This window comes from Dromaius novaehollandiae, chromosome 10 (genome assembly GCF_036370855.1).
Source record: "Dromaius novaehollandiae isolate bDroNov1 chromosome 10, bDroNov1.hap1, whole genome shotgun sequence".
NCBI lineage: Eukaryota > Metazoa > Chordata > Aves > Casuariiformes > Dromaiidae > Dromaius > Dromaius novaehollandiae.
In genome coordinates this window covers 24,684,074-24,696,204 of record NC_088107.1, presented here as the reverse complement: position 1 = coordinate 24,696,204, position 12,131 = coordinate 24,684,074, and the positions used below count along the sequence as shown (strand labels likewise).

The 12,131-nt window shown below is 42.1% G+C and overlaps 1 protein-coding gene across 3 annotated transcripts in view; it reads right to left on the bottom strand.

Annotated features, from left to right (window-relative positions):
* The window catches only part of MYO9A (myosin IXA), a 217,973-nt gene that overhangs the window by 131,523 nt on the left and 74,319 nt on the right, over positions 1–12,131 (bottom strand). For all 3 annotated transcript variants that reach the window (XM_064517658.1, XM_064517657.1, XM_064517659.1), the window contains exon 3: positions 4,297–4,391. In XM_064517658.1, coding sequence (XP_064373728.1) covers positions 4,297–4,391 — 95 coding nt within the window. The remainder of the gene's footprint in view (positions 1–4,296; positions 4,392–12,131) is intronic.

Genomic DNA, 12,131 nt, shown 5'->3' with positions numbered 1-12,131 from the left:
GGCAATGACTTCAGCAGCCATGTGTCTTCAACAGCTATGTGAAGCAGCATGTGCAAGTCAGAAAATCCAATTAACTTTGGATACAGTGGGACAATGAGATGCCTCTACGCTCACTTCTTCACTCTGATCTCCAGTTGGGCAACCAGACCTATTCAGTGCTTGCGTTCTCAGCAATTCTTCCCTTCTCTCATAAAAGTCACTTGGACATGCCCCAGAAGTTTTTCTGACAGCTGCTTTGGCAGCTCTTGGGAGAGGCTACCGTAACCGGCATGTTCAGTCCACGATGGGATGCTCTTGCTGTGTAGGAAGAGCAAAGAAAGGAACACATGCTTGAGCAAAGTTGTATTATTCCTGTATAAAAGATGCGCCAGTAGGTTTGGATATTCCTCTCCAAAAGGTCTCCTCCGTCTTCCCTTTTTCACCTTAAGGATATGTTCATGTTTTATAAGTTTTTAAGCCAAGAAATGAAATTCAGTGTAGACTTGGTGAACGACTGGGGTAGGGAAAAGGGTATTAGAATGTCCCAATCCCACTCAGGTATGAGACAACCTGGATCAAGTCCACCACTCTTGTCATTTAAACCTTTCCCCTGTGATTTCTGTTCTCATTATAGAGAAGAAGGGGGGGGGGAAGAGAGAGAGTCAGATTCATACAATAATTTAGCTTGGAAGAGTCCTCTGGAGGTCATACAGTCAAACCCCCTACTTAAAGCAGGGCCAGCTGCCTTTTTTTTTCGGTAGATCCAACCAAAACACTGTTTCAGTAAGATACTCCTTGCTTGGTGCAAAGATCATAATGAATATATGTCCCAAGAAAGACACTCTTGTAATAAGACAGTGAAAAAGGAAAACAAAATAAGTATAAAAATTAGACATCCCCAAATGTTTTTTCTTTCCACTGCTGCCAATTATATAAAACCTGTCTTTTCATTATTCACAGGTTTAATAGTAAAGAAAAGAAACTCTAGGAGTTATGAATCTGTGCAAAATACTAACCTAGCCATGCTACAGAACCTGTATTTAGCAAACCAGTAACATCACCTGAAATTTGAGAATGAATTTAATACACGTATACCAACATGCAAAGTACCCAAACACAATATGCTTGAAAGCGCTAACTCATGGCATTTGTACTATAGGCTCACACTATTGCAAAATTTAACATTATACCTTTGCATTGCTGCTTTTTAATTAAATGTCTCCTATCTGGCTCTTCTGCAGTTTTATGGAGCTTTTAAGATGTGGAGGCTTTTGATCATCTTACAGGGACTAAACACTTTGCAAAGACCTTCCTCCAGCAGTCACTTATCATTGAACAGGACTTAATAAATTCATAAAGCCTTATGGGAATGCACTTAAATGTAGCCATTGCTCATGCCCCATCAGTTTTAAGGACATCTTCAAAGGCTTAATTTCATGGGGTGGGGTTGGCTACTACTAAATATCTTGGCTACTGCATATCTTAATGTTATATTCTCTTTAAGTTCTGGTCATTATACTCATTTGCAATCAAATATCCAGCTGCTATTTTCAGACTATGAACAGCGCAAAATTCTGATTCAGGATCACAAATTACAGCTACACGTAACAAAGCAAACAGTGTATGCACAATACAGGGAGGTATTTGACTCAGGAAGCCAGATGCAAAGTGCTTTAAAATCTATGCAAAGCCTAAAAAGAGAAAATAAACTTGTGAACTTCTTTTTAAGACTATGGAAACACAGTATTTTATTGTCATCCCCCAGGAACAGCTCACGGCTTTTAAAAACGTCTTCTTATTGCCAGTGGGGCAGCACTTCAAGCTTGCAGCAAAGCACAGTCACATCATACCATGCAACAAAAGATCAGACAACTGCATTTTTAAAGAAAAGACAGAGCCTTCCTCTTATTTTTAGAGCTAGAATACACTAATAAAATGATAATTAGCAGAAACCTGCAAATAACAGTAGAGGCCACTACCGTAGAGCCAACATACCATGACAAGATAAATACACTGTTAAGGCATTTGTTGGATTCCTGTTACCACGTGTTTAAGTAAATATTTAAAAACTGAGGCTTATCCTTATATAACTGAACTGCTGACCAAAATGAATAATGAAAAAACCCACATCAGATTAGAAATAGGATGAAAAAACAGTTGCTGGATTGGAAGGTATATAGACTATTCAAATTCATGCGAAAGGGAAGAAGAAAAAAAAATGAATGGAAGCTATTCATGTGCCACTGTTCTGCTGGAAAATAAGAAAGAAAAAATTTAAAAGCGATTCGCTAAAAATAGCCACAAAGTCCCAGCAAGAGATATCTTAGCTAGCTGCAGAAATAATACTAGAATGCCACTTGCACACTTGATTTCTCAGCTGAGTTGATTAGCCCAGACAGAAAGCAGAGTTAACGCAGCCTTGCTCATTTATAGCTAGCTCGAGCCACTGCGATGTCCTGACACCGAAGTGAGCCACAGGCAAAGCCCGGCTCAGATGAGCCCATCCGCAGTGTTTCATCCACAGATGCAGCACTTCTGCCGCAGCGGAGGGAGAATCTGAGTTTCAGCTGCATTTCCCATGAGTTTTGGGTAGCAGAAGCAATGCTGGAGAGAAATCACGTGCTCCTACAGTGGAGGCTAATGATGGAAACAAGGATCTCCTTGGACACCGCGGGGATATACAGCTGGGCAAGGAAAAAAAAAAGAAAATGTGTGGCAGAATACAGGTAAGAGGGCTGGGGAAAAGATGGATGGAGATGTTGAGAAATGAGGTGAAGGATAGGAAAAAAAAGAGAAAAGATACAAAAAGAGGCATTCTAGGTATAAGACAAGCAAGTAGACATGAGGAGTCATGACAGGTTGAGCTCCCTGGAACAGCCCTAATGCACATCGGCAGCTGGAGCACACTTTTGCCCAGGGAAGAGAAGTTGCATCACTAGAGGAGATTTCTTTGCATCCTCAAAACAAGCAAGGTGGTCACTGCAGCTTCCTGTAGCTCCAGGTTGGCCACAGAAAGTTTTAGCTATAGGTGGGGAAGCACAAACTGCCTCTCTCCAGCCATCAACAGCCCTTAAAATCTCCAGCCCAGAAGACTGTAAAATATCTCAGTCCTCATTACTGTTCTCCTGCTTTTCTATCTTCTGTCCTTTATTGTGCTTTTCTTGAACAAGGTCCTAAATGCAAATATTTAAGGATTAAACTGATAGCCTCTCTGTCAGCTGAAGGAGGATAAGGAACCTGCAGACTGCTCAAGCACTTAGTCCAGGTTGTGGTAAAACTTCCAATACTCTCCCAACCCGCCACCAACAGCCTTAAAACTGCTCTTACGGTGGATGAAAGCAACTGCACCGTCCCACAACCTGCAATGCAGCTGCCTCCGACATGTTGTCAGACAGATTTATGCAATAATTAAGGTTGAGAAGGACCTTTGGAGGTCCTCTAGTCCAAGGCCCTGACCAAAATACAACCAAAACCAAAGTTAGGACTGCACAAGGTCCTGAGCTGCTTGACAAGTTTTTAGTACCTTCAGGGATGGAGATTTCTACAGTCTCTCTGGATCCCTGTCCCAGTGTTTGACCACCAGAATTTTTTAATCTAATCAGAGTCTGACTTGCTGCAACTTGCGTCCTTCACCTACCCGACTTTTGTTCTGTGCCTCCAAGAATAGTGTGGCTCTCTCTCCTCGCTAACACACATCAGATAGTTGGAGACGGTAATTAAATTCCCCCCCCCCCCCCCCGAGCTTTCTCTTCTTGAGGCTGCACAAAGCCAGCTCTCAGCCACTACTCATCACAGGCTCCAGCCCTCCGACCCATCCTGGGGGCCCATCCCCGCTAAAACGTTCCTTTCTCCTGCCTTCACTGCTATTTGCAGAAGAAAAGACACATTTACGCTGAATTATGCGGGTGTCATCATGATTAATGGGAGACGGATGGTTAAATCACAAGCGCGTGATGGTTAAATCACAAGCGCGTGAGCTAGACCAGCCTAAGCCTAACAGCAGAGCCCGAGCTGACAGTTCTCATCCTGCTCCTGCCCCAAGACCCAGGCAGCCGCGGGCAGAGCACACACCGGGCTGGCTGGTTTAAAGCCAGCTCCAGTGTCTTCACGTTTCCATTTGCAGCATAGATAGGCCGACATTTTCATACCAATGGATTTAAATAAACTTTTAAAAAAGATTACTGCATAAGGTTTTGGGAAACATACTGGCGAAAAAAATTAACTTTCTGTTTCATGCATCACTTCTAACAGTCTAGACTTCTTGTGCAAGGAAGAATACTAATATAGAAACCATGCTCCTGCAGTGATTTCACTTACCCACGCACAGTGCCCGTCTCCTGATAATTCACTTGAATAAATTTGCCAAAGCGGCTTGAGTTGTTGTTATGTGCCGTTTTTGCGTTTCCGAAAGCCTGTTAAAATAAAGAGATACTATTATTACATTTGAAAAGCCACCACCGTACCTTATTTACATGTACACCACACGCAGCTTACTTTTGGGATTTTGCTATCGTAGAACTAATAAAGAAAAGTGGGGAAAGTAAGTCAAAAGAGCTACGAAATAATATGATAAACTTCTGGGGACCACATTCATTTGCAAATTGACATTCCTGGAGGGAGGCTAAACACTGTTTAAAAATAAAGCATTAGTTATCTTACAGACATTTAATAATTGAGGTTATTACATTCTATATTAAGGCCTATATTTTATTCATGAAAATAAATATAGAAGTACACTGCTTCAACAAGACTCCAACTTTTAATGAGCTAAAGGAAGCTGCTTTTTAATTATGTATGAAATTAGAGAAAACACACTTTGAAGGCTACTCGGACGTTAGACAGCGTAGTACGTGACGCTCACCTAACCTATAGTATTTTCACTATTTCAATATTTCGATTTTTTTTTTGCTGTAGTTGTCTCAAAATTGAAGTGCTCTTCGGTCCTTAGTAAGCAAAGCTTTCATTAAAGCTCTGCCTTGCTGAGGCACCTAATGCGGACAGTCAGTTACTGCTGTTTAAAAGCAATCTCAAAACAGAATAACTGCAAAAACTGCACATCAAAACTGTTCAGCTGAAAACTGGAATCTCCGACTGTGCCCAAGGCGCTTCCAAAACCTGGCTCACAGGGACAGAAAAAGTCAGTCTGCCAGGTACAGTTAATGCTTCATTTATTAAATGCATCTTGATAATCTTTTCTCCTAATCCGAACTTATTTAAGGTAATTATATGCAAGATAATTTTTCCAAGAGTTGTTTGCGTACGTACACTGAACTACAATTACAAATACGGTTTGGCCTGAGGCTTAATATCAGAATTCAGGTCCTAGCTCCCAATAGATTTATCTCCTACTCAGCTATTTATTAGAAAAGATGAACAGGGTTTTACATTTACAGTCTCAAGCTTTTCAAATGACCTTTTCCGCTTTCACTTTGCAGCTGAAAGGAGAAGAAATGCCAAATGAAATGAAGCCTCCCAGAAAAGGCAGTCGATATACGCTCAGTTGCACATCTGTGCGATGCTCGCTCTCACTTCTACTTTTATCTTCCCAGAAAACTTGATTTAGCAGCGCGTAGGGATGGGCCGTCGCCCCAGTCAAGCCAGCCGGGGAGGAGGAAGAGCATCAGCTGCCGCGCAGGGCATTAAATCTAGTTAGCCCACTAACTGCAAGGGGATTTACAAGCAGAGTAATGACCGATTTTTCTCCGATTTGCATACACAGATTTGTTTAAACTCAAGGTATTGCATAGGAATTTGCTTCAGTTGATTAAAACTAGTTCTGCAGTAGCAGAAACCTGCCAGACGAGCAAATTATACTTGCGTTTACAGAGAGATGCCGATGTCGGACATGTAGCCAAGCAGTATTTCCATAGAGAACTTCCAAATGTTTTTAGGCTGCCCGTACTTGTTACCTGCTCATCCCCCCGAAATCACTAGGCCACAGAGACATCCCCACACCCAATGGTTTTCTTCCCTGAACCCTCCTCCTCCCCTTCCAAGTACATTAAACCCTTTTCTGCAGCTTATTCCTACGGGTGAACATTCAAGCCCTAAAGTTGCCCGTCGACTAACAAGCCACCCTGTCCACTGCTTCTAAAGCAATGTTTTACGGTCCCACCTCCAGCAAAGCCAAGCCTAACCACCAGCCATCTGCCTCAAGTCCTCGCCCCTCTTCTCGTAACTCACGCCGCCTGCTCGGTTCCCTGTCCTACCAGCCACGCCGCCGCCTCCAGAGCCTTCTGCTTGCAACCCCCAGGGCCCCATGTATGTACATTGCTTATGCATAAATTCTTTAAAGCAATTGTTTTTCCTCCTGAAGCTCAGCTCCATGACTAAAGTGCCCTAGCCAGGAAAGTTAGGATCCCGGTGGAAGAGGAGGTGTAGCATCATCCTTTGGCTCCAGCCTTCAGGTGCTACCAGCAAAGCAAGAACTTCCAAAAGGAACGTAAAGAAAGAGATGGGTAAGCAATGAGAAAAGGCTGGATGAAATTCTCTGGGGCGTCATATGACCTCCTTAAATATATTCCAGGCACCCTTTCCCTGCAAATAGGTATTATCACATTAAAGCGCATGAGTGCTATTTTGACAAATATAAAGAATTTACCTATTCTCTTCCAGGTATTTCAGCTTAACAGCTCAGCACACAGAGACGCAGCACTAAGCTTATAAGCAGAATATGTTTATATTCAACACAAGCTAGCACATTGCCTCTGGTTTTCCAAACACCAATAAACTCAGAACAGTAATTCTATATTTGCAACTTACCATATGTTAACATATTTAATAATATTAATTACGAACATTTCCTCGCAACAGGACTGAACACAACCTAGCACATCATTGCTAAGTCAACAGGAGAAACTTTCTACAGAACTGATGCTGCTCACTTGAGTGCAAACGAGCCAGCGACACTATGAACTTCTACAGACTAGACGGAAGGCAACCCTACTTTAATCACCCCTTCATACGACTTAAATTCTTTATTAAGCCAACAAAAATATTAGAGGCATTTTACGGTTCAGTTCCCTGTGCAGCACTGGAGAGACAACGTAATAGCTCATCGACAAAAGCAACGTCTACTTATTAGGACTTCTCCGGAAGAGCCTGAACTGGGAAAATTTCACCGCAACAGAGACGCTTCCTCCTCGAAAGGGCACAGGGCTGCTTGCAGCCTGTTACAGTTACAGCCCAACCTCAGTGCAGTTACAGATCAGAAATCACGGAAATGTTGAATCAGCAAGTTTCTTAATGCTGTAGCATTTCTCTGCTGCCTGGCAGAACCTTAATCAGTCTGCTGCCTTCCAGCTTCACCAACAATACCCTCTTCGGAGAAGGGTGAGCAGCAACTTTCTGTTTCACCAGCCTTCTTTACATCCAGAGAAGAAGAGAGGGTGGAGGAAAAAAAAAAAAAGAAAGAAAAAAAGGTATCTCCATTTTCTTCCACCCTGAGCTAATGAGGAGGCAGCAGCTCATCCTCTCCCTGGAGGTGGAGATAGGTCTACAGAACATCGCCTTGCTCCTTGTGCTCTCCGACAGGCAGCAGCTAGGCAGATAAAGGAGAACATGTTTTGAGGACTGGACTGGGAAACTGCAGAAGTCCTCCATTTTTTTTTGGAGGAATGAGCTTCATGACTTTTTCTGGATTAACATGTCAGACCAGTATATTTTATAACCCAAAAGCCTACGGAAACCATAACACATAATATCAGTCTTTCATGCGTTTTCTTTAGTCCTTATGTAAATGCAAAAGCTCTTTGAATCATGCCTTGTTAAAATTTAAACCAACTCTATGGCAAAGGCATACTGATAAAGAGCCAATAAGTAGCTAAAGAAATATCTGATGTTTAACTTGAGACAACTTAACACATTTTTGTTTGTTTTATTCACTGTGTTTCTTGAACAGAACTATTAGGCTATAAAAAAGTTCTATTACTTCAATTTATGCTTGTCTAATCTACATATCCTCGAACAGTACACCATGTCCTTCTAAAGCCAATAATGATAGCGCATAATATAAATGGCTCAGCCTTGGAAAACACCAAGTGAATCATGACTATTTCACTAAAGTTACATTCTGCTCCTATTAGTTCATTTTACTAGCTCATTGATTCGAAGCTGTAAGCGCTCAACGGAAAAACGCCATAACAGCATTCCTCAAATTCTTAGGGAGACCAAAGCTTTTACTGGCCGGGGCTCAACATTTGGAAGGAAACAAATTCAATACCCTCCTCTGTATGAGCAATGCGGCCTTCTGAGCTGGCCACCGATGATTCAACAGCTCGGAGCACAGCAAACACAGAGCTACTAGCAGCCCCATTCCCACCACCTCCTACGGCACTTCTGCACACAGAGATGGTTCGTGCGGACAGGGCCGCAAGCGAAACGTTTTTTCACCACAAGCTAATTCACAAGGCAGGTCAATATTCTCAGCAACGAATGCTCAAAAAGCGTTCAAAATCATAGGACTCTCTTGGGTTGAACTGGATTGACTTATGGGCTCACCTTGAGTCCTCTGAGTTTGTATTCTCGAGCTTCTGCCCTGCAATCAGGACTATCATCATGTACTTTCTGGGTGTCAAATAGCCAAGCCCACCAAGAAAGTGGATAAGTTTAACACTGATGTTTTTCTTTCTCCTCTTGCATCATCACAACATTGAAGTTCATCTCACCCCAATATCTTTGCGCTTATTGATGCCTATTAGTGCCTCCTTCATGCACTCTAAACACGTCCCAATTTCCCTCCCTCGACACTCATTTCCCAGGCAGGTCCCTCCACTTTTTGTCCCTTTCCTCTTCCAAAATGCTTATGATGCAACTCAGAGCTGAGAGAGATGCCCTGGGTCCCGACTCCGAGCGCCGGGAGTACACGCGAACGTACCGACCTAGGGAACCACCGCGCTGATTCAGTCTCACATCGCAGTGGCACCTCGCGAGCCCGCTTGCTCGGGCTGACAGCTCTGCGGGAGAGACACACGCCTTCACCCGTGCCTTTTAGGCTCCCCAGCATAACACATCTCAAATAAGCCTCTCTGATCTATATTTGCAGCTATGCCCTTTGAGGGGAAAAGTAACAGATACATCACTTCATCTTTGTAGAAAGACAAGCATTCATAGACAAGTGTTTCAAAATGGTTTGTAATCTATTTGAAATGTGAATTTAATTTTTTAGAAAGCCTTACTATGAATATGTCAGGAAAAAGAGCGAGTCGACTTTGCTTAAGCCTCAATATAGACTATTCCACCGAGATATTTTATTGGGCACTGAAGGCCTTGGGAGAAAGACAAAAGACTGAATCATGCTTACACATGCTACTGACAAGAAATAGCTTAATTTCAGAGAAGAGCGCGCTGGAAGATTTATTTCCTCTGGATTACTGAGAGTTTTTGGCATGTATAGCGTAGAGAAGACTATGAAATTAGTAAGGGAATTCATGAATAAAGTGTATTCATAGAGCACGGCTTGCTTCTAACTGCACAAGCAATGCGGCAAGGCAAGTGTCAGCGAGCAGCACTGCAAGCAACGCAACCAAACACTACGCTGAATTCACAACAACTGCCCATAACCCTTCCTGCTACAGCTGTGGATTTAAATCTTCTTATTTATAGATGCTGTCAATGGATGAAGAAGTTATGGAATAGGTCCAGCCAGATGCCCGAACAGCCCAAGCCCTTGCACGCTGGGAAATGCAGGGAAGAGGGAGGAAGACAACGTAAGAAGAGTCGATTGCCATCGCGTAACCTCAAAAAAAGGCCAGGGCCAGAATTAGATGGCAAGGACACAAACGGCGTAACGCTGGTGACATTTATTTCAGAGAGATACTGAATTTACATCCATAAAACCTAATTAAATATACAAACAGAACAAAGACCCATTCTTACTCTATTATTAAAAACTCTTTAATACTGAGCTTGCTGACCCGTAACAACAGCTGTCAAGCACAACAAAACAAGGACGTCACTATATAAAATAATTAACTAACAGAAGAAAGACACCTTTACAAAGCAAATAACCAAACATAATACATGTTTTCTGCTTAGGAAAACACATCCCACAAAATTTCCAGCCATACAGAGTATGTATTGAACGTACAGTTCAAATATGCCCCAGCGTGCTTTAACTACGGGGCTTGGGCTGGATTATTCCAGCATATACGTCCAAAAAGAGAAACATTTTAAAGTTTGATATCAAACATCACCTGTAATTTATTTCTAGATTTGATAGATGCTTCCCTCACACTTTTTTTTTTTTTTTTTTTTGGTAATATTCACAGTATCTTTATAGCACTAGGAGAAAAATAAGATGCACGAAAAATATCTTCCAGTGTCTTGAAATTTAGTCACATTGGTATTTCCAGGAAACTTATGTGACCTGTCATTCAGACCGTGCACCAGTGTTTTAAATTCTTCTGCGCACTTAAGAATTCCCGTCTGCATCTTGAAACATAAATAGGTGGATGTTAAAGACAACTGTTTTTTGCTGCTTTTTGTTCTACCTGCAATGAACATATATATTTGCTTATTGCAAGCCTAAGTTTAGATTTCATTTCAAATAAGCAGATCTGTCCATCAAACCGAGCACAGAAAAGTTGCTGGGTGGCCTGAGAAAAAGCAGGATTTAGCAGGGCCTCGTCTAGTCGGTGATTTTTAAGCTAAAGAGCTTAAACTCTGTAAGGTTCTTACCTTAAAACCAGACTTACTGTTCAGAGTCAGTGCTGGGACGTCACTGTACCCTGTCACATTGGGGGAACTATTACTGCTTTGAGCGATCACAGCCAACGTTCAGTAAGGACCCCCAAAAGCCACATCCATGCAGCAGAGACCACTACGCCTAAACACCTCCCAAAGCCCAAAAGTACAAGCTACTGCTTGCATTCGTGCAAAGTGAAATAGCATTTATTTTCATCTTGCAAAGAACCCTTCTCCCTGGCCAAGGAATAGCACTGAATAACGCTTCAGAGCAATTAAACACGAGTTCGAGTGCTGACACCTCACTCTCTACTTCTCTTCGTTGTGGTTAGAGACTTCACACGGCCTAATGAAACCTTTTATGCTTTTATGGTAACAAGCACAAACCACTAAGCATTTATAGCGTACGGCAGGACCTGAGCAAAGAGCTCTCACCGAGAACGCAGCTGCAGCTATAAGTCCCGAGCCTCAAACATTAATGAATTTATTTAACATTACAGCTCTGTTTCATCTGCAAGGTAACTTTTAAATATATATTTTATATATATATATATACACACACATATTTTCAAGACAACCCTAGAAACAAAAATTTGTTATTTATTTATTTTTTTTTTTTTAAACAAGCCACTGGAACATATTACATACCAAAACCAAAATTTTCTGTTTCAAACCTCAGAGGTGCCAAAGCAGTTTATAAAAAGAAGTATATAATGGCAAAAGGAAGTGTGGGGTTTTTTTTTTTTTTTATATTGCAAACTGATATTTTTCTCAAATGCTTGAGGAAAAAAAAAAAATCTCCTAGCTGTTGACACAACCAGAAAAATTTGAATGGGAAACATGAGCCTGAAAAGCCCAAAAGGTGTTTGGAGTCAGCGCCTCCAGGCAGCCCCTCACTTGCACATGCCACTGCATCCCGCACTTCTACGTCTGTATATCCCTGGAAGCCATACATAATTTCTGTGACTTTTATATATATTTGTATATAAATATATACTTGTATAAGTACATATATCCAAGTTGCATATACATATAAGAAATTACGTACAACTTAGATACACGGGGCTGAGAGAGAGAGCTTTGTTCAGCCTCAAAAACAGACGGCAGAGGGGAGGCCACATTGCTGTCAAAAAGGACCCTCACGGGGGTTCAGAGAGGACGGAGCCCAACTCTTCTCAGAGCTGCACAGCAGCAGGCACAAGCTACAGTGGGAAGAGCCCTATTAGATACAGAGGGAAAACGTCTTCGCCATGAGGGCAGTCAGATACTAGAACGAAGCCCAAAGAGGTTGTGGGGTTTCCATCCTTGGAGATGCTCAAAACTCAACTGGACAAGACCCTGAGCCCACTGGACCCGCTTGGAGCACAGATGGACTAGATGACCTTGGGAGGTCCCTGCCAACCTAAGTTATTCTATGGTTCCAAGAATCTAGCCGTATTACTCCATTACTTACTTATACGGGGAGCAAG